This window comes from Cyphomyrmex costatus, unplaced genomic scaffold, assembly GCF_001594065.2.
Source record: "Cyphomyrmex costatus isolate MS0001 unplaced genomic scaffold, Ccosl1.0 scaffold337, whole genome shotgun sequence".
NCBI classification, from domain to species: domain Eukaryota; kingdom Metazoa; phylum Arthropoda; class Insecta; order Hymenoptera; family Formicidae; genus Cyphomyrmex; species Cyphomyrmex costatus.
The window spans coordinates 391,525-414,951 of NW_017277525.1; the positions used below are offsets into that span (position 1 = coordinate 391,525).

The 23,427-nt window shown below is 27.4% G+C and overlaps 4 protein-coding genes across 8 annotated transcripts in view; 2 read left to right on the forward strand and 2 right to left on the reverse strand.

Moving 5' to 3' along the window:
* Got1 (Glutamate oxaloacetate transaminase 1) overlaps positions 1–8,818 on the forward strand; it is a 9,598-nt gene extending 780 nt beyond the window's left edge. The window contains exons 2-7 of one of the 2 annotated variants that reach the window (XM_018542613.1): positions 304–594; positions 716–972; positions 1,081–1,358; positions 1,436–1,578; positions 1,663–1,815; positions 6,777–8,818. In XM_018542613.1, coding sequence (XP_018398115.1) covers positions 304–594; positions 716–972; positions 1,081–1,358; positions 1,436–1,578; positions 1,663–1,815; positions 6,777–8,818 — 3,164 coding nt within the window. Of the gene's footprint in view, positions 1–303; positions 595–715; positions 973–1,080; positions 1,359–1,435; positions 1,579–1,662; positions 1,816–5,687; positions 5,890–6,133 lie in introns of those variants that run through there. The other variant, XM_018542612.1, reaches the window with a different exon arrangement.
* On the reverse strand, positions 1,325–5,310 carry LOC108776104 (small integral membrane protein 8). Of its 4 annotated transcripts, none has more exons than XM_018542616.1 (4): positions 4,667–4,747; positions 4,443–4,562; positions 4,213–4,371; positions 1,325–1,376 (listed from the first exon to the last, which is right to left on the reverse strand). In XM_018542616.1, the coding sequence occupies exons 2-3, from the start codon at positions 4,542–4,544 to the stop codon at positions 4,213–4,215; spliced, it is 261 nt and encodes an 86-aa protein (XP_018398118.1). In that variant the 5' UTR covers positions 4,545–4,562; positions 4,667–4,747; the 3' UTR covers positions 1,325–1,376. The 4 variants fall into 4 exon arrangements, with proteins under 4 accessions (XP_018398118.1, XP_018398117.1, XP_018398119.1 ...); XM_018542615.1 differs by having other exon boundaries at positions 4,654–4,734; XM_018542617.1 differs by having other exon boundaries at positions 4,443–4,559; positions 4,667–4,727.
* A 411-nt stretch (positions 8,819–9,229) lies between the features above and the next one.
* On the forward strand, positions 9,230–11,668 carry Dnali1 (Putative inner dynein arm light chain, axonemal Dnali1). The gene is made up of 7 exons (XM_018542599.1): positions 9,230–9,311; positions 9,548–9,752; positions 9,921–10,073; positions 10,144–10,276; positions 10,371–10,516; positions 10,647–10,844; positions 11,607–11,668. Exons 2-7 carry the CDS (start codon positions 9,660–9,662, stop codon positions 11,640–11,642), a joined length of 759 nt encoding a protein of 252 aa, XP_018398101.1. The 5' UTR covers positions 9,230–9,311; positions 9,548–9,659; the 3' UTR covers positions 11,643–11,668.
* A 3,695-nt stretch (positions 11,669–15,363) lies between these two features.
* Positions 15,364–23,427, reverse strand: part of scrib (scribble planar cell polarity protein) — a 31,590-nt gene continuing 23,526 nt past the window's right edge. Inside the window, exons 27-35 of the mRNA XM_018542606.1 lie at positions 20,627–21,064; positions 20,151–20,262; positions 19,965–20,021; positions 19,746–19,860; positions 17,678–17,783; positions 17,401–17,514; positions 17,176–17,289; positions 16,760–16,960; positions 15,364–15,642 (exon numbers count right to left, since the gene is read on the reverse strand). Of these exons, the coding sequence (XP_018398108.1) occupies positions 15,364–15,642; positions 16,760–16,960; positions 17,176–17,289; positions 17,401–17,514; positions 17,678–17,783; positions 19,746–19,860; positions 19,965–20,021; positions 20,151–20,262; positions 20,627–21,064 (1,536 nt within the window). The remainder of the gene's footprint in view (positions 15,643–16,759; positions 16,961–17,175; positions 17,290–17,400; positions 17,515–17,677; positions 17,784–19,745; positions 19,861–19,964; positions 20,022–20,150; positions 20,263–20,626; positions 21,065–23,427) is intronic.

Consider the following 23,427-nt stretch of genomic DNA (forward strand, 5'->3'; position numbering starts at 1 on the left):
ATTGCATAACTCGATTATTTTAAGGAAATAATATATAAAAGTAAATAAGAATCTCAATGTGTAATGCAAATATTATTAACTAGACTTTATAAATCTAATAAATTAATTTTTTATATATTTGTAATATAAGTATTAATATTAAAAATAAATATATACATAAGAAAATTTTGTTTCTTAATTTGCACGAAAACATTTACATGTTCATATTCCTTTTTGTAATTTAATATATTTAATTAATTTTGTATTATTAATTTTATATTCTATTTATAATGAATTACTAAGAAATATAGAAATCTTTTTCAGCTTATCGCACTAATGAAGGTAAACCATGGGTTCTACCAGTTGTAAAAAAGGTAGAAAAGACAATTGCAGCAGATGATTTACAAAATCATGAATACTTACCAGTTCTTGGCCTAGAAGCATTTAGCGAAGCTGCTACAAGTATGTTATTAGGTGCAAATTCTCCTGTTATTGCCCAAGGGCGTGCATTTGGTATTCAGTCACTTTCTGGTACTGGAGCATTACGTGTTGCTGCTGAATTTTTGAGTCGTATTCTACATTATGATACCTTTTACTATAGTAAACCTTCCTGGGGTAAGTAAAAGTTTAAAAAATAATACATTAACTTCTTCCTGCTTCTCTCTCTCTCTCTCCCCCCCCCCTTCCATCTAATGGTGAATATTTTCATATATTGTAAGATTATATGTATTAACAGAAAATCACAGACTGGTGTTTACTAATGGAGGATTTAAAAACGCCCGTGAATATACATACTGGAATGAAAAGACCCGTAATGTTAATTTAGAAGGAATGCTTCAGGATTTACGAGATGCTCCAGAAAATGCTGTAATTATTTTACATTCATGTGCACATAATCCAACTGGATGTGATCCAACTCCAGAACAATGGACAAAAATAGCTGATGTAATTCAGGAAAAAAAACTTTTCCCACTATTTGACAGTGCATACCAGGTCTATATCTAAATTAATATTTATAAGCAAATAAATGATACAAATAAATAATATAATCTTTTTCTCAATCATTCTGATAAGTCTGAGACTATACATTGATTTTAACAGGGTTTTGCAAGTGGAGATTTAGACAAAGATGCGTATGCTGTACGAATGTTTGCCGAACGTGGAATCGAATTTATTTGTACGCAAAGTTTTGCGAAAAATTTTGGATTATACAACGAAAGAGTCGGTAACATAGTTTTTGTATTGGCCGATACAAAGGAAATGATTCAAGCTAAATCACAATTAACATTAATTATCCGAGGAATGTATAGCAATCCTCCTAATCATGGTGCACGAGTTGTTGCAACTGTGCTGAGAAATCCGGAGCTCTTTGAAGAATGGTATTGATTTGTAAAAATCTATAAAAAATAATCATATTCTTTATTATTTACTTTAATAATACAATTCAATATTTTAGGAAAGATCATATTAAAACAATGTCCAGTAGAATTAAACAAATGAGAACAGGTTTGCATCATAGATTGCTCAAACTAGGTACCCCAGGTACTTGGGATCATATTATTCAGCAAATTGGAATGTTCTCATATACAGGACTCACTGGTTAGTTGTAAAAATTATATTTTTGGTTTTACAATGCAGTTTGAAAACTAGTCACGAAAAAAAATGTTTTCTTCTTTCTTTTAGAGAAGCAAGTCCAGCATCTGAGAGATCATTATCACATTTATATGTTACGTAGTGGACGTATAAATATGTGTGGGCTCAATGAAAATAATTTGGATTATGTGGCAAATGCGATTAATGAAACGATCAAGCTATTACCAGAAGCACAAAACAACTGTATGTGTTAGAATAGAATATTACAAATACAAATTAATAATCAAGCCTCAACATTACGAATATGGCAATATTTTATATGTATATATTATATATATTTTGTATGACAAAATTCAATTTCCAATTAGTAATCAAAGAAATGATTAATTTCTACTAATACTGAAATTTGTTATACGAAGTCATGCATTTTGTCTTTATCCTACTTTGAGATTAAATTATTTTATATACCTATACAATTATTATTCCTGTGATAAATTGTCTTTTATCCTACTTTTTTCCTTACTATAAAATTTTACAGGATAAAGTACAAAATGCTGCAAAGTATTACAATGATGCCAAATTTTCTATGTGTATTAATTGTCATATTTTAAACAAAGAATTTTTAGATATACATGTAGTTCATATTGTTAAAAGTAAAAGTTATATATACATATGTATGTATCTAGTAGTTTACGAAAATTGTTATGCCATGGAAATTGTTGAGTGCTCTAAAGCAACGTTTTTCAACCTTTTTCAATTCGCGCAGCATATTAAATACCGAACTAAATTTGTCGAGGTACATCACCCTGCGCATAATGGAAGAAATATTAAGATTTTAATCTATGAGAAACAGTTGACATTAGAATATGCGATTTCTGATAAGTTGAAATCTTAATACTTATTCCTATTCCTAATATTTCCTCCATTGTACGCAGGCCTTTAAGTATATACAATTCACAACGTTTAGCATAGGTTTTTTATCAGATAGCTCCAGCACATTCAATCAATAAAGTTCTAAATTTTTTTATTTTTCTATTTTATTATTATTTAAAGAGTGATTTTATTACAATGACAATATCGCTTCAACTAAAATTTAAAAAAATATTACTTAAGGTAATTTTTATAATTTAAAAAATATTGTTTACTTCGCGCCTCTCACTAGCTTATTTACTAATTTCTAAATTTTTTCATTTAATTTTTTTAGTATACTTCAAGATCCTTTACATTACACTGGTTGAAAAATTCTGCTCTAAAATATTATAAGGAAAAGTAAATATAACTCATTTGATATTGAAGATTTTAGCAGAATTTAATAATTTAATCTACTATATAATCTCATAGTGATTTTATTTAAACTATAGGATAAAGATATATATATATATATATATATTATATATAGACAGCTTGTGTAGGAAAATATATATCTATTATCAAGAAAGGTGAAATGCGAAGAATATTTTTTGTGTTAAAATAATAGTAATTTTAATCTAATTTAATAATTGTATCATCTATGTGTGATAAAAAAATTTATTAGATTTGATTTTATATTAGACTTGAAGATATTTTCTTCATAGCAGTAATGTCAATGTAATGGTACTACACAAGATAAATATTTAAAAGAAACAAAAAGAAAAGTTAGTTTATAGATATCGCAATTTATTGATATTATAGAACATAGTAAAATAATTACATTTAGCGATATCTCTATTGATTTTCCAACACACAATGGGCTTCCTTGTAGAGAGGAGTGTGTACACGCAAATACACATTAGAATTATATATATCTTATTAAATTTTTATTAAAATGCAAATATATTGACAAATTGAATAGTAAGAGCAACATATAAAAAATATTACACATATATATCATACATATGTATGATAAAAAGTTAATGTGAATATATTTTTGTGGTAATTATTTTGTTCAGAAATTAAGACTAATTCAATCTCAACTAATGATCATGAAAAATAGATATGTATAAGTAGAAAAAATCAAATATACTGCCAATTATACTAAATTGCAGTAAAATTGTAAAATTGATATAAACTATAAATGTTGATATTTTGTAAAAGAATAAAAAAATCTGTATAGTTATATGTATAGTATGTATATAAAAAGTACATATATGTATGTATGCATACATATATATGTATATAGGAAGAAATGAGAGAGAGGGAAGAGAGAAATGTTAACCTATAATTGTTACCAATAAAATGTTTACGATGTATTATCACATAAAATATAATTAATGATATAATTATATTATTTTTATAATAAAATTCTATTATATACGGAATATATTTTAATAAATTTTTATTTTCATTTATCGAAATAATACAATTTTGATGTAAAAATTTCACAGTATAGTGATTTTATATGATTGTTGCAGATTTGTAACAATTATAGATTAATGCATATAGTCATATCTATAAAAAGTTGTGTATATGTATTTAGATCACACAAATGCATTTCTCAAATCCAAAAATAAACAAATTTTTTGTTGAAGAATATAGTTTAATGCTTTTATTTAATACTAAATGTTAAACTCTAATACCTTATAACAAATACTAATGTAATGGAATAAATTCAATTACACAAAGTAATGTAATATTCATATGTTATTTGCAAGGATTTTTTACCTAATCAGTCCACTTGGATGATTTTTTCACTAGTACCACTGATTCGTCTGATTTAACCATAGTATGATAAACATCCCTCTTTTGATTAGTATTCATATAGAATATATATCCTGAACAACTTAACATTGCTATGATACCAAGAATCATGATGGTTTTGTTCTGCGAATGACATTTCATTGAAGGCAATATTGAACTCAATTTCAACATATTTTATCATTTTGTAGTCTTACCGGCTTAATGTATAACTCGAAATTAACGGCACGGAATAATGTAGTACTCCGTAATGATCGTAAGCCATCACCCGGCGTTGTTTCACGAGTATTTTTATTCATCGTGTTATCTTTCTGCTGCTAAATATATTTTATGTTTACTAGAGGTACATTTATGTGTAAATAACTTTTAACCTATTCAAGGAAATTAGGTCAATAAGTATCTTCTTACTTATTTTATATACCTATAATATTATTTCAACTTGACACAAAAGTGTGAGAGGAAGGTACTGATCAAAACTTATAAATTCACATGGAAGGAATATAGGTATAATTGACATTTATATATTGTACATTAATTACCTGGCATATTAGCGAATTCGGCAGACTGCACTAGTGCGCACTGAGTGCTACTACTCAACTTTTTCAGTGCTACACATTCGGCTTGTGCGCACTATTATCAAGTACGTTGAGATTGTTGTACTCGACAAATGAAAACTCCAGTGTGCTCCAGTGTAGTGCCAGAGAGATCTCTGGTAGTGCTGAATTTATAATTTTATAGGCTTGTTCTTTTTGACGACGGTGCATCACATTCTGTACTGTACTTCTTCTTCTTCTTCAGGCTCCGAGGATCCAGACTTCTGGCTGTACTGTACTTAGTGCAAGACATTGGGGCGAATTTAAGACGGTAAAGCGGTTAGGTACGCTTGCCGATCGAATATGATTGGTTGGATCTATAAGTAATAACCAATTATTTTATTTGCTTGGCAAGCAGACTAGCCGCTTTGTTAACTTGAACTAACGGACGCCCATTGTATTACGTTTTATTTGCCGGAACTACGTCATGACAAAACAGTGCACGCATTCTAGAACGGACATTTGAAAATTAGTACCTATAGAGCTTTTCTATCATCTCTCGAGGCGGTGCAGCGTATGGTACTTGCAGCGAAAATCAAAATAAAGGAGAATTACCGAAAGAAGCATTAAAGTACTTAAATTATTAAAGGAGGATGTACTTTTATCGTCAGTTTCCATCTTTATGATTTTTTTTTATTAAAATACTATTTTTTTAATAACCAATTAACCTTTGTGCAACATGTGCTGTGAATAAGCATTGAAGTGGTTCTGCACTTGCACCATATCAGGGCAGCACCAGAGTACAGGGTCAGTGCATATGTATCGAATTCGCCATTATTGGTTATAAAATAAAGTAACGGCGTGGCCATGTTGCAGCGTACCTATGTGTGCACATCGCGATTAGTACGCGACACAGAATTCTAACCAAACGTTAGTTATTTCGTGATATGAGAAAATTGGACAATATACACGTTATTTGAGCGTCCAAGTTGAAAAGTTTCTTTACGAATTTAACTGTTTACGAATAATGTTGTCATTTTTTGAAGAATATTACATGATGTATATGCTCTCTTTGAGGAGGGAATGAAATTAGTAGTGCAAGAGGAGGGAGGTAAGAAGACAGAATTCTAAATTCTTTTTAAATATCGTTAAATGATACAACATGTCAAATTTATCAAAATAATTTATCAAAATGTATACAATTAAAAGTATGGTAGTTTCAATTGCACTTTGCTTTTATAATGAAATCTATTTTTGCATTTTATATGTAAAAAGGTGAGGGGAATATAATTTACATTTAATATGTACTTTTTGTGCTGTTATACTATAATTTTAATATTATTTCAAATTTACAGATTACTATTTTTCATTAATGAAAAATGCCAGGATGTGCAGCTGTTGGTTGCAACAATCGTAGTGAAAAAGGATATATTATGAAATGTTTTCCTCGGGATCCAAAATTAAGAAAAATTTGGCAGGACCGAGTTGCTAGGGCTGATTGGGAACCATCTAACAATTCCTTTCTTTGTCACGTACATTTTGATTCAAAGGAATGGTCTTTAACCCCAGATGGTAAACTTAGATTAAACAGGAATGCTATTCCATCTATTTTTACTGTAACGTCAACCAGGAAATCTGTCAAGAAGCATATCAAATTAACTAATGTAAAGAAAGAAAACTGTTATATGATAGAGTCTGTAGAAAATGATACTGACCATTCATTAATTAGTCACTTGGAAGGAAAAGATTCTGATTCGCAAGATACTAATAAATCATCTATATGGTCACTTGTACAACATCAAGTAAATAATTTTTCAAAAAAGATAGAAAATAAACAACAGACATCTCATGGACTTTACATAGATATTACGAATAATCTTTTACAGAGCAATATTATTATTTTAGATGATAATATGGAGATAGAGAGTAATATCAAAGAAAATGACTCTGAAGGGCAAGCATGTATAAAGAATAAAGTATCTGCTATAAATTTTATAACAAAAACAAATTCAACTAATGACCAAAGTGAGGATATTGTAAAAACAGAAATAAAACAAGATGATGAGATCTTCAATCATAATTATGATGAGATAGAGGAAAAATTAAAGCAAATTTGTGATGATCGTGAAGAAAAGAATACGTCTAATATAGAGGAACTAAACTCAACTTCTAAGAATCAAAAAGGAAGTATAGAAGAGCCAATAATACAGTCGCCATTTTGTAAAAGTATAAATTATAAATATTCGTCGAAAAATGAAATTCAAGATATGCTTATTGACAATAGAGACAACATCGAAATGATCTTTGGTAGTGAAAGCAGTGAAGAATTTGTTCGCATTCCTAAGTATACATTTTCTAATAATGAGACTAATGAGAATAATAAACAGAATCGGCATACTACAAGTATCGATAGTATTACTAATGATAAAGAGATCACTGAAACTGAATGTATAGAAGACATTTCCAGCAGAGAAAATATACATATTGCGTCAAGGACTGCTATAAGGTATGAAGAAACGATTCAAGAGGAAGTTATGAGATCTATAAAAACATCAGTTCTAGATACATCGTTTGAAGATACAAATTCTATGAATATCAGCGATACTTCGGATATTGTAGAAATAGAAAATAAATCAAAAGAAGAACTGAATTCATCTGAAATTATGCGATATAATAAAGATGATACAACAAAATTTACAGTCAAAGTTACAGGCGATCGCGAGGATATATATGATATTATGCATGATGTATTTAAAGATAATAAAAATGATTTTATTATTCAAGAACACAATAATACTTGTTCACAGCAAAAAAATAATGCATTAGTTACTTCCATCATTACAATAGATGATTATCCACTAGAAACTAATTCTATAGATAAATGTAATGATAATATTTCTTCACCATATATTACGAGTGTTGCGTCAAGAAACGACGATCGAATGCCAGTTGCTTTGTCAAATTTAAAAAATGATAAATTTCTAAATACAAGATTATCATCATCAAATACAGATGAAGAAAAGGATTTGGATATGAATAATATTATTAATAGCGATATTGAACAACCAACAATGAATAATATTAATAAATGTGAATATAAGAAATTACAACGAAAAGTAAAACTTCAAGAAACTGTCATTGGGGAATTAACTAATCAACTTATTTCGCTCAAGGACTTGGAGAAAAAATTGCGTAATAAAAATTTAATGCTCAAAGCAAGAATAAAGAAAATAGAAAAACAGATGAATAAATTGAATAAATGTACAGTTGGCATACCATTTTCAACAAGCCATAAAGAAATAAATGTAAAACATAAGCTGACATATGATTTATCGAACAGATTGAGTTATTTTGAACAGATGAATAAAAAGTTAATGAAATCTATAACTATCGAATGTCAACAAAAGAGACAGTTAGAAAATCAAATCAAGCAAAGAGATAAACAAATAAAAGAACTTAATTGGAAATTGGATAAGGCTTCGAAATACCTTGAGCGATCAGAGAAAAATACAAATACATATAGAAGGAAGATGTTAAATATGCAAACTTTTATGAGACGAAAAAAACTCGTGGAGGGAAGTATGAGTAAATTTGACGAAATATTGATAGACAGTACAAAGAAAAAATATCCTGAAAAAGTTCTAGCAATGGCAGTGGAAATTAAAGAAATTTGCGGTATGAATGGATACGAAAAGTTGTTAAATTATGGATTTCCGCTTCCAACATTATCGGTTTTGCAAAATTTTTCGAGTAACAATATCTCAGATATCAGTAAAAGTAACAACAAAATTCACCAAGCCTATTTAAAACTAACTACAGATGAAGAAAATGATACTCAGTCTATGAAAAATGATATGGAAGTTGATACAAAGAATCATGCGCAGTGTAATACATCCCGTTATGAAGAAAGCATGATGGACGATACAGAAACTGTAACAGGCACTGTTCAAGATATTTTTGAAGAAAGCAATGACGACATGGATTTCAGTACAAATGAATTGAGAGATCAATTTATTTTACAATTAAACGCAGTTATTTAATTATTAATTGCATGTTTGTAAAAAGTTATATGTAGCATCTTTCATCTTTAAAGTATGTATCATAATAATCATAATAATAACAAAATATAAAATTTATGATTTATGATTTAGTCGATTTAGATATATCATTGTATATACAATAATCACAATAAGTATAAAATGCTATAAAAAAAAATACTATTTATATTGTATAATAATAAATCTTACTCGTGGCAGCTCTGAATTTTATCTCGGATGACTTATATTTGTATATGCAAATACTTATATATATTTTTTTAAAAATATCAATATTTGACACACATATATACACACACACACGGATGACGGAATATAATTTTATTTTAAATGATAAATTGCGATATTAAACTATCATTTATAAAAAATCTTCGTGTACATTTCTATATGTATTCTATTTTTTGCAATTATATAAACGAGATATATAATACAAAGCACGCATCTATCGTAGCTGTCGCAGAATATTCAACTTTGACAGGTAAATGTATATAAATAATTTATTTATTAAATAACTTTATTTATTATTTTAATTAAAAATTGAATATTGTAACCGGCTCTTACTTAATGCTCGCACTAAGTTTTCTCTTCTTTTGGTATAAAATGATGAAATGGATCAAGCCATCGAACGATTGGCGCTTTAGGCGGTATGAAGTAAAAGCCGGCTGTGAATGATGGTGCGGTGCATCAATGTTTCCATGACAACGTTTCTTTCAGCTACCAATTTTAAGAATGAAAGTTATCGCTTTGATATCGTATCACTCGCGATAAATAATATTCAACATATAATAGCGCTTAGTTACGTTCTATGTAAATCCTATTTAAATAAATGGCGACAGCGATTAAAGAACGAACAATTCCTGCTATGGACACACTGGTCAAGTATGATAATCCAGTTTTAATTACGACTCATCCAGAGAAGGTGCGACGAATTTTTATTACCATTTTATTATGTATTTTTACATGAATTACGATATCTTAAAAAAGTAATTCTGCATGTAGGATGTAAATATGAAGCAATAAATATATACCTGCTTATATATCTTATGTTGTATTTTTATTCATTAAATATTTTTTAATCAAACAATAGATACGTAAGGAACCAGCAAAAATTGGTATAGCTACTTGCAAAATTCAAACAACCTTACCTCCAGTTGATGTACGACGAGAAACTATCGAAATTTTAAATAGAATTTTACCACCGAAAGAATGGGAGGAAGAGGGCCAAATATGGACTCAGCGCGTAAAATTAAACACATTCTTAAGGCTATATTTTCAATGTACAATAGAAATGTATAACATATATTATTTAGGTATCGAGTACTCCCGCAACAAGATTAGATGTGATTAATTTACAAGAACAACTCGATATGCGATTGCAACAAAGGCAGGCAAGAGAAACCGGTATTTGTCCTGTTCGTAGACAGCTCTATACACAATGTTTCGGTATATATGTATATAATCATGCATAAATTTTATATTTAAATTGAAACATATATTTGTGCAAATATAATATCGCATATTGTTACATGTTCCTCAGATGAATTAATACGGCAAGTAACTGTAAATTGCGCCGAACGTGGATTACTTTTATTGCGAGTACGGGACGAAATTAAAATGACATTAGCTGCGTACCAGACATTATATCAAAGTAGCATCGCTTTCGGAATGCGTAAAGCGCTGCAAGTACCTATCCTTTCTAATATCATACACATTTTTTTGAGTTTATAAAACACGCACAGAATACCTTTTGTTCTACTACAGTCTATATAAAATTTATTATCATATAATCGTTGATAAAAGATTATTTTTACAGGCCGAGCAAGGCAAAGAAAATTTAATTAATACAGCCGAGGAATTAAAACTACAAAAAATTGAGCTAGAGAGAACAGTAGCAGAATTACGACTCAAATATGATCAATCTGAGAAAAGATCGGCCGAATTAAGGGAAGCGGAGGAAAAAAAACATATGGAGGAAGTGCAATTCCTTAAAAAAACAAATATGCAATTGAAGGTAAAAATATTTATTTAATTTTAAGGCAGTATGGGAGTGTTTTACGTTATAAATCTTAACATATTGCAATATCTTAAATATTTGTATTTATGTAGCTCTATACATGGGTATGATCAAAGTCTCACTAAAAAAAGTCTTACATAAATGCTTTGAAGTGTTTGATTGACCAATCAGAATAGAAAGAATTTTACAAATTGACCAATTAAGAAACGCTTTAAAGTATTTGTAGCATTGATCATATCCTTATTGTATTTTATTTCAAAATATTTGTGTTTAGATATTTTAATCATCTTACCTCTTATCTAATTGTTTAGAAAAGATTAATTACATAGATAAATATAATACGTGTTTACACATGTAATATAAATTTTGAAATGCATAAAATATAGATATATACAAAGAGCTACAAAAATATAAATATTTTTAAGTGTATAAAACAAAATAATATAATTGCAAGACATACACTTTGCAAAATGTATTTTTGATTTAGTTATTCTATATAAATTTATCATATCATTATGAGTTTTAGGCTAATTCTACAATGTGCTTTTTTTGTTTCCTGCTTCTTGTTGTTTTGCTCTGTTTGTCTCTTGCCTTTTTCAAAATCAAGAAGGCAAGAGATAAATAGCAAGAAACAGGAAATAAAAAGTACATTGTAGAATTAGCTTTAAACTGTATTATTTATATTGTAGAACATTTTTATCACATAAATCAATAATATCATAAAAATATTATATCATAATCAATTATAATTTTTTTCAGACTCAATTGGAAGGTATAATAGCGTCAAAAAAGTAACTGTGCAGATGAAATTTTCATTTGAAATAATTTATGATATTTAGAATATGATATATATTATCTAGAGAATTATGTGTGTACTTTTATGCAGTTTATGATAATTAACAAACTTTAACATAACATAATTATTAAACAGGAATAAAAATACATAAGATCTTAATAAATACACATCCTATGAATAAAATATCAACTATTTATTACAAATAGGTGCACAAATTATTTTTATTTTTACATAACCATTTTATGTTTTAAAACCTTAAACTCTTGGTAAAATATCTTAAAAGATACTTATTGCTTCTTACCATCCAAATTGGTAAATGTTCACAATGGTCATAGGAAAAAAATATAAAATATACACTTGTAATGTAACAGTAATTACATAAAATTTTGTTTTCGAGCATATTATAATGCTATTTATGAGAAAAGGATATTCTGTCTAATTTATAAATAATAAATAATTTGAAAGACAGATCTATAAAAGAAAACTTAAGATTTATGCATAATTAGTTTTTTTATTAATTGTGTATGTGTGTGATGATTTGTCTCTATTAATCTATTTTATATTTCATATAATGCTTATGAGATGTTCGGCATTCTTTATATTACCCTCCACAGTTTTTAAATCTAAATATATATAATAATAAAGAAATAAAAGTATAAGATGATTTCATTAAAATGTATAGTTAATACATTTTAATAAAATCATTTTAATAAAATCATCTTATACTATACAATTAATATAATTAAAAAATAATTAATATTTGCATCATTTAAAAATATTTCAAAACTAAAATATTGTATATTTAATATCCACATTTAAACGCATTATTAAACTTTGATAGGCAAGAATTGTATCTTGCTATACAAGTCAAAAATGACTCATATAGATAAGTATTGAATCTATGTTGTACAATTTATATGATAATGATGCACTACATTGCTGAAATAAAATTGAGGAAGTGAGACAGCAAAACAAGAAACTATATGTATAATGTATTTGTATGATAATTAGATAATTTAACAAAATATATGATGTATTCTTATATGAAAATACTAACATTGGCACTTTAATAATATTTCTACAACAATGATATAATTAATAATGATTTATAAAAAATTACGATGTGTTTATCAATAGTCTCGATGTGTGCCAGATAATTAAAGATAAAAAGTCTCAATTAGATAGATTGGTTTAGTAAAATAAAAATTTTGGATTTTTCTTCACTCACTCATATATGCTAATACATAATACACTAATTAGTATTCTACTAATTAGTATTTTAAAGGATAGAACTTAACATTCTAATATCTAAACATTAATAATACAGTATATCTTTCAAGTGCCTTTTCTATATGATAAACGAGTTCACTTAATTTCATTCATTGGTCCCTCATTCTTAATCGAACTTTAAACAGTAAAAAACCGTAATTTTATTTAATTTTACTTATTTACACTTGTTGGAAAAAATTCCATGTATGTTATATTATGTGTATCTAGCAAATAAATATATTTTTAACCGCATATTTTTTTATTAACAAATGTAAAAAAATATTCGGTATAAAATAATATTCGTAAACACAATATTACGAATACTTTATAAATGATAAATTATATAAAGTGTGATGTCTTAAATTTTTCACAGTCTGGCGTATATGCATTAAAAATTATTCGAAGTATTAAATATGTATAGAAACAGATGTAAACTTCATTCTAATTATATATTCAAATTATTAAATTATATATAATAATCTACGTCTATATTTTGCTCAATTTTTTGGTAGCTTCTCATTATGAATAATTTGCATTAAAGTAAATCGAAATTTGATATTTTCTTATTTGACTCAAATAATACGCGCACGAATTTGTTTTTCCTACAGTATTCTATTATAGATCAAAATATCTATGTAAAAATTATATATTAAAATCATGTTAAATAAATAAAATATTCTACAAACACACACATAAGGTAAGCCATTGGCCAATCTAAAGTCTATAATTTAAATATTTCAGCAATAATTAAAATTATTGATATCTTTACACGATATTAGCAAAGTAAGTAGAAAGAGCAATTTTAATTATTGATTATTGATATCTTTAATTATTGATATCTTTACACGATATTAGCAAAGTAAGTAGAAAGAACAATTTTAAAACAAATTCCATTGTTTCAATGAATACAAATAACTAGTATATGACAATGGACGTTGTAAAAATGTTATACTACACTTATAAAACATAATCGTAATTATATATAATATATATATATATAAAAACTCAAAGAATTTTATGGAAAAACAGAAGTATACGATTTTCATCATGCGCATAATAAAAATGTAATGGCGTCTGACGATTTCTCGCTAATATATCTTTTGTCTTTTATCTCAATATATGTATATACATTTTTTTTTTTTCGAAGTTATCTTCCAAAGACCTCTGGGATAACCAACCCCAGGGAGTGTCGGATTCACCGCCAGCCGGGACCAGTGGCCTAAACCACGGTCACCCTAACCGACGGCGCCTACCGACTAAAACCCCTCCGTCATCATCCCAGCCTCGCGGAGAGGGTACTTCAGGCCCATATGTATATACATACATATATTTATCTATATGTATATATATATACATACATATACATATATATATATATACATACACACATGTATCGTATATAACTATTGCATATGTGTATAATGGTGTTTCTACATAATTGCAAATCGCAAAACGTAGTTCACAGAATGCTGATTGCAGAATGACGATCACCACACGCAAGATACAAGCAGAAAACCAAATCAGTATAAAAACAAACGTAAATCTTTATTTTGCATCTGCGTTCGCGAACTATATCGTATTATTCTTATGATTTCCGATTTATGTAGAAACATAATTGTTACACACGATCAAAAGATAAAAACAGATTATATTAAAATATATTCATATATAAAATAAAATTAGAACGTTGCTAAAAAATATATCCAAAAAATAATAAAAATGGCATAAATGTATAGGTTTCCGTGTATTATTCTTTGTCACTGAGATATTACTTTATTACTCCTTTTTTATCTTTAATCTCTTTTTTTCTTAAATTTAATTAATTTATGCTCTATGAGTGTGTTAACAAAATTGCAAGCGAAATTTATGAATTAATTTTTAAATATGTCAATAATAACGTACAAAAATGCAGTAATGTTTAAATTATAATATCAAAATATGCAAATTAACCAATTTGCAGCATGTATTAGATTTACGAAATTGTAATACATGTATGATGAGATACACAAAATGTAATAAAAATAGCAATTATACTTCTACAGATAATGGATGTATTGTATTCACTGAATCAATCACGAAATATTTATATAAATATTACATTTTCATTGAATACAATACGTTTATTTAATGCCAGATCGCCATTTTTATATATTTATATTACTCATTACATTTATGTGAGGAAAAAGAAAGATGAGATAAAAACATAAAACAATAATACCGATGCATTAAAAATTTTAAAAAATCAATTGAAATATACATATATAAATGCATATGTATAATTTATCTATATAACATAAATGTATGCATATTCACATAAAACGATGTTACACAATGAATTTGTGCAATAGTAAAATATTAGAATAGTAAAAATTTCATCGTTTTTTATCCAAGTCTTTAACATCAACGCATCTATCCTATTGTTTAACTTAAGATACACATTGAAATATTTCGTTAGTGACGACCTTTTTTTGATCGTTTACGTTTCTTCTTTTTTGTAGATGCAGTAAGATTTGCATTTGTTTTAGTAGACGTTTCATTTGCAATTTCAGATGTGTTAGTCGTAAGATGAGAATCTGTTTTTTCTTTTACGGTACTAACAGCCACATTTTGTCTTGTAATATCTTCACTTTCACTTTCAGCATCGCTTGCACCAGTGCCAGTTATACTTTCTACATCCTCTTCTGCATTGCTTAATTCCAATGATATAATTTTCTCCCTCAAAGTTTCCACCTAATTAAAATATGTAAATTATAAATTTCAATCGTAATTAATTGTACGCAAACCTGAATTTATAAAGCGTATGTTGCAAACAATGCAATTAAAACATTTTTATAGTTTGCAACAGACAATCTAAATATCTTATGATATATGTAGAATATATATAAATTGAGATTACATAGATCAAATAACATATCAATTTCTATGATATCTGTTTGTAGATGTATGTACATCCGATTTACATTAGCGTCACTTTTTATTTCTGTTCTTTAAAGGCTTTATAGAACAAAATTTCAATTCTAATTTTAATAGAAAAAATGTATTAGTTGTTCTATGTTTTTTGATACTTCCGACACTTCTTTTAGCATAATTTTACGTCTGTACATGCAACAAAATACATATCGAGCATAGAAATATAAACAAAATAAGTCATGCGTACACTGTATACAAATATAAAGCCATAAGCTCAAAATATATACATAAGATATATAAAAACCAAATTACCAATGAGTAGGAAAAAGTTGTTAGTGAGATCAATAGAAGTAACATTCATAGTTCAAGATGGCGCATAATATACCATCGATGTAAGCGACGGAATCTTGAAATAACAATAACACAATAATAATTTAACAAATACAGTACACAGGTGTTACATAGATACATACAGATAAAAACACATGTAAAAAAACTTTTCTTAATTTTGTAATGCAATTTTTTTTTATAGGGTATACACGTATAAAATATACTGAATTTAATTAATATTATTTTATGTTTAGAGGTGCTTTTTAGATTTTTAGCGTTATATCTCCTTGTAATTTGCTCCCTATCATTTTACTTAATTAATGTTATCAACAATAGTTTTTTAATCAATCAGTTGTTAAACAAAATGTTAATAGATAATCATAAGCTCGCAAGTTTCCCAAAACATATGTGCGATTTAGAATATATCCGTTTTTTTTTATTTATATCCGTAAATAAAATAAAACGATAAAAAAAAGAATCGGAATAAATATGGTGCACTCCAGAGATAGTTGCAACAGTGATAATTTATTATTGTGCTTTTAATCCTTTCATTTATATAATAAATGTGGTACTTAAATGCTCGTGCCAAATTTTACAAGCATAATACCTGATGCTCAATGAGCTTCTCGACGTATTCGACAGTTCGTACACGACGTTCGCCGGTCACTTCATCAGTATATTCCTCGGTACGCTGAGTGACCTTCTCGTCCACTACTTTCTCAGATTCGCGTATCTCTTTAGGAGGACCCACTTTACTGCGCACAGCGAGTTTAGGAAAATCTGCGCTAGACGGCCGTAACGTAGTAAACTAAGATAGTGAAAGACAGACAAATGGGAACCGTTGTAATAATGATTTTTTCCTTCATGAATGTTGTGTTAGTTTAGGCGAGCAAGACAGCGATTAGTAAATAATCGGGTTAAACACATAACTTTAAAATAATCAAGCTTGCAGGATCTTGTTATATATGTTAAATTATTGTATATAATTAATTTCGTCCTGAAATACTACTTTCAAAATTTTACCTCGACTGCTTTCTCTTGATCAGGAGTAGATACGGTTGCAGTCGTATCTTCTTTATTAGCAATATCCGTTATTTCATTCATCTTTCTAATAAAGATTTGTGCTTGGAGCACATCCTATAAAGGAGAAACATTTATCGTATTATTTTATTTTAGACAGATCTACTTTATTATAATATTATATTATTATCAATCTTTTCATAAATGTATAGAATCTTTCAACTTTACCTGCTCGAGAGATTTAAAACGCGCTTGTCGCCAAGCAGCACGTTTCTCCGCTTGAAGCGCTCGCTGTTCTGCAGGACTTAAAATGTGTTCCTCATTCTCATCCGGAATAAGGCCCTTCGAATATAAAATTAAAATTATGAAGAAAACATATGTATACACACACATACACGAATTAATAAATGTTTTCTTCATAATTTTAATTAAAACATTGAAAGATCCTATACATGATCATATTATCTAATAAAATGATAAATAAATATTGAAAAAAATATAATACCTTTTCATTAAGAGATTCTTTAAAACGACGTTCCGCTTTTGCTGTCCGTACGCTGCTGGGAATATTCTGAATAAGAGGGATCGAAGTTCGCGAGCTCAGTCGACTACTGGAAAGTAATGAGAATTCATATTCACGAATGATATACGCTATAAACTTTACATTTATTTAAAAATACAGAGACAACACAAAATTAGTTCAGATCGTTCACGTTACAGATCGTTGCCAAAAGTTCGAGAGTGTGTGTATGTGTGCGTGTGTGTGTGTGTATGTGTGTGTGTGTACACACACAGTGTTTCACAACCACTGTACAATATTTTTATAGCGTATTCTAGGGAGAGAAGTACAATAAAATAAAAAATCTTAAAACAAAAATGTCAAAGCTATAATAGTTTTTGAATTATAATTGATCAAAGACAGCTTTTAATTCAAAAAATTATTGTAGCCTTAACATTTTCACATTAGGATTTTTATTTCTAGAATATACTGTGAAAGTATTCTATGGTGATTATAAGACACCCTATACACACATACGCGCGCGCGCGTGTACGTGTTCCCATTTCGAATTGCCAGGGACAAATTGTGAGTGTTAATAGATATAAGTAGAACAGAATAGAACACAGAACAATTTATTTATTTCAGTTTACATATTTATTACTAAAAAATATAGTAAAGTTTCCATATCTTTTATAAGCAATATTAATAGTTTAAGTATCAAATATGTTTAAATCATATTTAAAATAGTAATTTATTTCAATTATAATTTAAACTTAACAAGTTATTACTAGTATTCTACAATTTTTATGAGAATGTAATTCATTAAAGATTTTGATAACAATTATTCCTGAAATTGCGTTATTAGTGTAATAATTTAACTAAAATTTGTTTTAGTGGTTGTGTATAAAATTTTTTTTCTTTCATTATGTATATACATATATGTAATAAAATTTATACGAAATATATATATAATTATTTGATATACATATATAAACAAACGTAGGAATAAATATAAGCAATAACAATATATAGCATATGAATATATAAGCTGTAACAAATTCATATCTAAAACTTATTGGCAATAAATAAAAATGCAAATAAACATATAGAATATACGCTGCATGTATGCAAAACATAATTATACAATTATATTCAAATGTTAAAGTTTGAAATTAATTTTTCTATAATAGAGTTTAAAATATGCTATCACTTACTTGGGAACATAAGTAAAAAAACCTCAATTTCTGCATTGTATTCATAATTGACCATAACCAATAGTTCGAATATTATAAAAGCTATTAGATTCTAACAATTTAATAATCTGAAATTTGTTCTATCGTAATTAATTATAATTCAATTATGTCCAGTCCATAACGTATACATTGCTTGTTAGTATTCAAATGGTTGAACACAAATGTTTAATATTTTAAACATACATATTATATTCTTTCTCTCTCTCTCTCTCCCTCCCATCCTTTTGTTCTTTCTCCTTCCCTCCTCTCGCAAAAAATTAATTTATTCTAAAGTTAAACAGAATGATATAAGTATATTATTAACCGTATTACACGAGATTTATTTAAAACCAATGTATCCTGTTTATAGATCGTAAATTAGTTAATATATATATATATGTATATATATATATATATACATATATATATAATGTAAACATAATATTAATATAACTTTTTAAATTTTGTAAAAGCTGTTTGATATAATACGTTTTATTCATATAATCTAATATATATATAATTTTTCATTTTATTTTTTTTACAATACTTGTACATGAAATATATTTAGTTGTATACTTTTATACTTATTTATATTAGACATAAATGTTACCATTTAATCTATGCGTAGAATATTGCAATAGCTTGCATTATTTTCGAAATAAGGAATGATTTAGGCCGGTATTCATAGTCTGTTCTTATTTTAAAATCGTTTTAAGTAATCTTTTAAGGTACTAATGCGGTTCTCTGATTAGTTTAAGAGATCTTAAGACTGTACTTAAGATAGTCTTAAATATAAGAATCGATTATGAATACCAGCCTTAAACGTGAAGATTGAAGCTTACTTAGGTCGTCCATTATCCTGATCATCCATTGTATCGAAATCTTCAAGACCTTCGTTATCATCAAGTTGTGCCCATGATTTGAGTTCATCTCGCGTCAAAGTTGCAATTTTTTTTTCTAGAAAAACATGATTCTTATAGTTATTTTCAATGATGTTAAGATAAAACATACGATATAAAATAAAAAAAACTGGTTAGCTATATTTACAAGTGACAGCTTACCTTCCTCTTGTCTCATTTTTTCTACCTCATCTTGACTTAAAAAACTGAATATTTTATCTGTAATGTATATATGTATACAATTATTGATTTATTTTTCGAAATCAATATCTTATATATAAGCATAAAATATATAATATTTAAAGTATATGGTACATATATACACGAAATACATATGTATATTCTCACCTGGTTTAGGCGACGGTTTCAAATGTTCTTCCATGGCACTTTCAAATAACTTCTTTTTATCGCTGACTGACATTTTTGTTAATGGTGGTGTTGGAGATGAAGTTGGAGATTGCTGTGTTTATAAACATTTACACAAATAAATATCGATTTGTATATTTTTTATAGAGAGTAATTATAATAATAATCTCGAATAAAGAATTTACATATTGCATTCAGTCTCATAAATACATGCTATAAATAAAATAAATAAGACTTAATTGGATTGCATTCAAGAAATTTGAAGCTTTTATTAGTAGACAAATTTATTTTTTAGATTATAGAAACTTTGTTCCAGTATATATATATATAATACATACACATGTCTGGAGACACGGTAATGCTCGGTATATACTATATATATTATATATAATATATATGTGTATGTATTCTATTAGTATATTAATATATTATCAATTAAACATGCTCTTCAAACCCACCTCAACCCGAACATTTCCATCAACAGAACGTGCTATCTGTCGTTTGCTAAAAGAAGCCGAAGTATCAAGATTTTCCCAGCATTCAGGAGCAGTTAGAGGTGTTGGGGGAAGTTGGAAACGTGCAGGTGTTTGATAGGAAATAACTTGTGGAAAAGAAGTAGATGCTTCCTGCAATGGCCGATTTGATTGTTCAAGTTTAGATAGAGTAGGCTTAATGTGGGACGAATAAACGATAGAATCTGAACTCTTTTTTAAAGACGGTGGCAGATCGGCAAATGTAATACTGCGTTTTGGCAAAGATTTTTTTTTCGTTCGAGATGATAAAGTTTGCATTGAAGTACAACGTTCAAAATTTGCTGCCTTAGGAAGGTCAGGGATTGTTGATGACTTGGACGAAGAAAAATCCTTTGACGTTCCAGATGTCTCATTTGTTCTTGACTAGGTAAATACATGGAAAATTAATTATTTAGTTAATGGAATACGACTAAAATAAAACAAAATAGTTTATCGTTTATCGTATTCGATTACATGCAAAGCATACAATATATTGCTATTTAATTAATTAGTACACATTATAACACAAAATACATATATGCGGATTATTCCAACATCACTCTATTAATCTATAAAACTACAGTTTACAAAATATTCGCTTAATTTTTTAATGATAAAATTGTTATTTACTTCTTAATAAAAGAATAATAAAATTAAAGGGTAAAACATTACTATGATCATTAAATATGAATTTCTTTAAAGTTTGATACTTATACTTTAAAACAGATTTATTTCACAAATGTTACATGTCATACAAAATCTATATAGGATTTAAGGAAAAATTTTAAACTTCTTTGTCCGATCAGTTTTTTTGCTTATGGCTGTCCTATGTGTATTCAATATGTATGTTTTTCATTGTACTATTATTGCAATAAATCATGCAACATGTTGCGCATAATTTAATTTATAAACATATAATTGGTATGTTAAACATATTCTCTCATATTTATTTTTAAAAAGTTATTCTATATTTGTACCCTATCCATCGTATGTACCGATAGTAGTAGTGGAGACTGTTACGTGCTTCAAGTATTTGAGGACACTTAATAAAATTCATCTCACTGTGTTACCTTACGATGATTTTCTGGACTATGACCGATATTCATAATCGATTCTTATACTTGAAGTTGGCTCAAGTACAGTCTTAAAATGTCATAAGCTAATCAGAGGGCCGTATTAGCATCTTAAGACATTATTTAAGACGATCTTAAAATAAGAACCGATTTTGAATACTGACCTATATTTTGTATCCTGCAGAATAATTTAGGGTACATGTGTTGCATTTAATTTTCAATTATATTTCTTTATGATTTTGAAAATATATTTGCATCATTCAAACATAAGAACTTTGTACGTTTTATTTAATTTTATTGCTTTATACCTAAGTCCACTTTTGTAAGATATAAATAAATTTAAATAAGCATATTAGAATTTCTGTTTTGAAACAGAAAGAAATCTTCGATTTTTATATTTAAATTTCTCAAAACTAATGGTTAAGGACTCTAAGGAATTTTGTTTAAAAAAAAATCTGTAAAAATCTGTAAAAATCTCACTTTATTTATATGTTGGATTAAAAGAAAATACGTACGTAAAAGAAATTATTTCTACGAAAATTGTTTCATGATAAACAGTCTCCTCTACTGTAGGATATTATATGAAACAACGTAGTAAATTAGTTTTTTTTTTTTTTTAAGTAAAACTACATTACATTAAAATAATATATTCTTCAATAATATATATACATATATGTATATGTATACATATATATGTTTTTCTCCTATCTAAATATATAATTATGAAAAAAGTATCTTTATCATAATATTCATATATTTTACAACAGGAATAACTATAACCATTTTCAGAAAAATTCTGTGCATAGGCATAATCTTAAAAACATCAAAATTTCATTCCTATTCCGATCAACTGGAATTTTAACATTAACATTTCTTAGATATCTTTAAGTAAATATTAGCTTATCTGCTAGTGTGTAATAATATATGTATAAACATCTGGTCCATTAGAGTTATATGAACATATAATGCTTATAGAAAATATATAGATACATTGATTCAAATTTTAATAATGATATGACTTAATTGTAGTACTAATGTACTATCGAGACTATTAATAAATTTAACTGAGACAAAGGCCAATATTCAAAAACGCTCACAACAATGTTGTAACTCTTAACAATTTAATATATTATTTTTCTGTCGTCACAAGATTTGTATTTAGAACGGAATAATAACAGCGTTCTGTAAAGAAAATAGTTCACACCATGCAAAATTTTGTCTTTTCAATTCAAAACAGTCGGTTTGTTTATAAAAATGGTCGTAGTTAATAGTATCAATTTTAATTATTTCTAGAGGTTTAAATTTGGTCTAAATATGCTCTTATTAAAAAATTTTGATTAAAAAAATCAATATTAAAAAAAAAAGAAAAATTACAGCCCAAATAAAATGCAAGATGTCACGATACTCGCTACATATATATGTAGTTATAAATTAATTATATATAATCAATAAAATTTTGTGCTTTAAATAATAAGACATATTATATGCTTCTTCAAAACTAACATTAATATATAGATGACAATTCAACTATGAAAAATATTTAATGTGTATATATCTTTCCTAGTTGAATTATAATATGTAATACGTAGATACATACACACACATACACAAAACACACACACACACACACACACGCACGCACGCACGCACGCACGCACGCACGCACGCACGCAC

Excerpts from the sequence above, each read along its gene's own strand:
- LOC108776104 (XM_018542616.1), bottom strand. The coding sequence starts at position 4,544 with ATGAATAAAAATACTCGTGAAACAACGCCGGGTGATGGCTTACGATCA. Across the intron at positions 4,372-4,442 it reads TCGAGTTATACATTAAGCCG|AACAAAACCATCATGATTCT; the intron begins GTAAGACTACAA and ends TGTCATTCGCAG.
- Dnali1 (XM_018542599.1), top strand. The coding sequence starts at position 9,660 with ATGGCGACAGCGATTAAAGAACGAACAATTCCTGCTATGGACACACTG. Across the intron at positions 9,753-9,920 it reads TTACGACTCATCCAGAGAAG|ATACGTAAGGAACCAGCAAA; the intron begins GTGCGACGAATT and ends ATCAAACAATAG. Across the intron at positions 10,845-11,606 it reads AAACAAATATGCAATTGAAG|ACTCAATTGGAAGGTATAAT; the intron begins GTAAAAATATTT and ends AATTTTTTTCAG.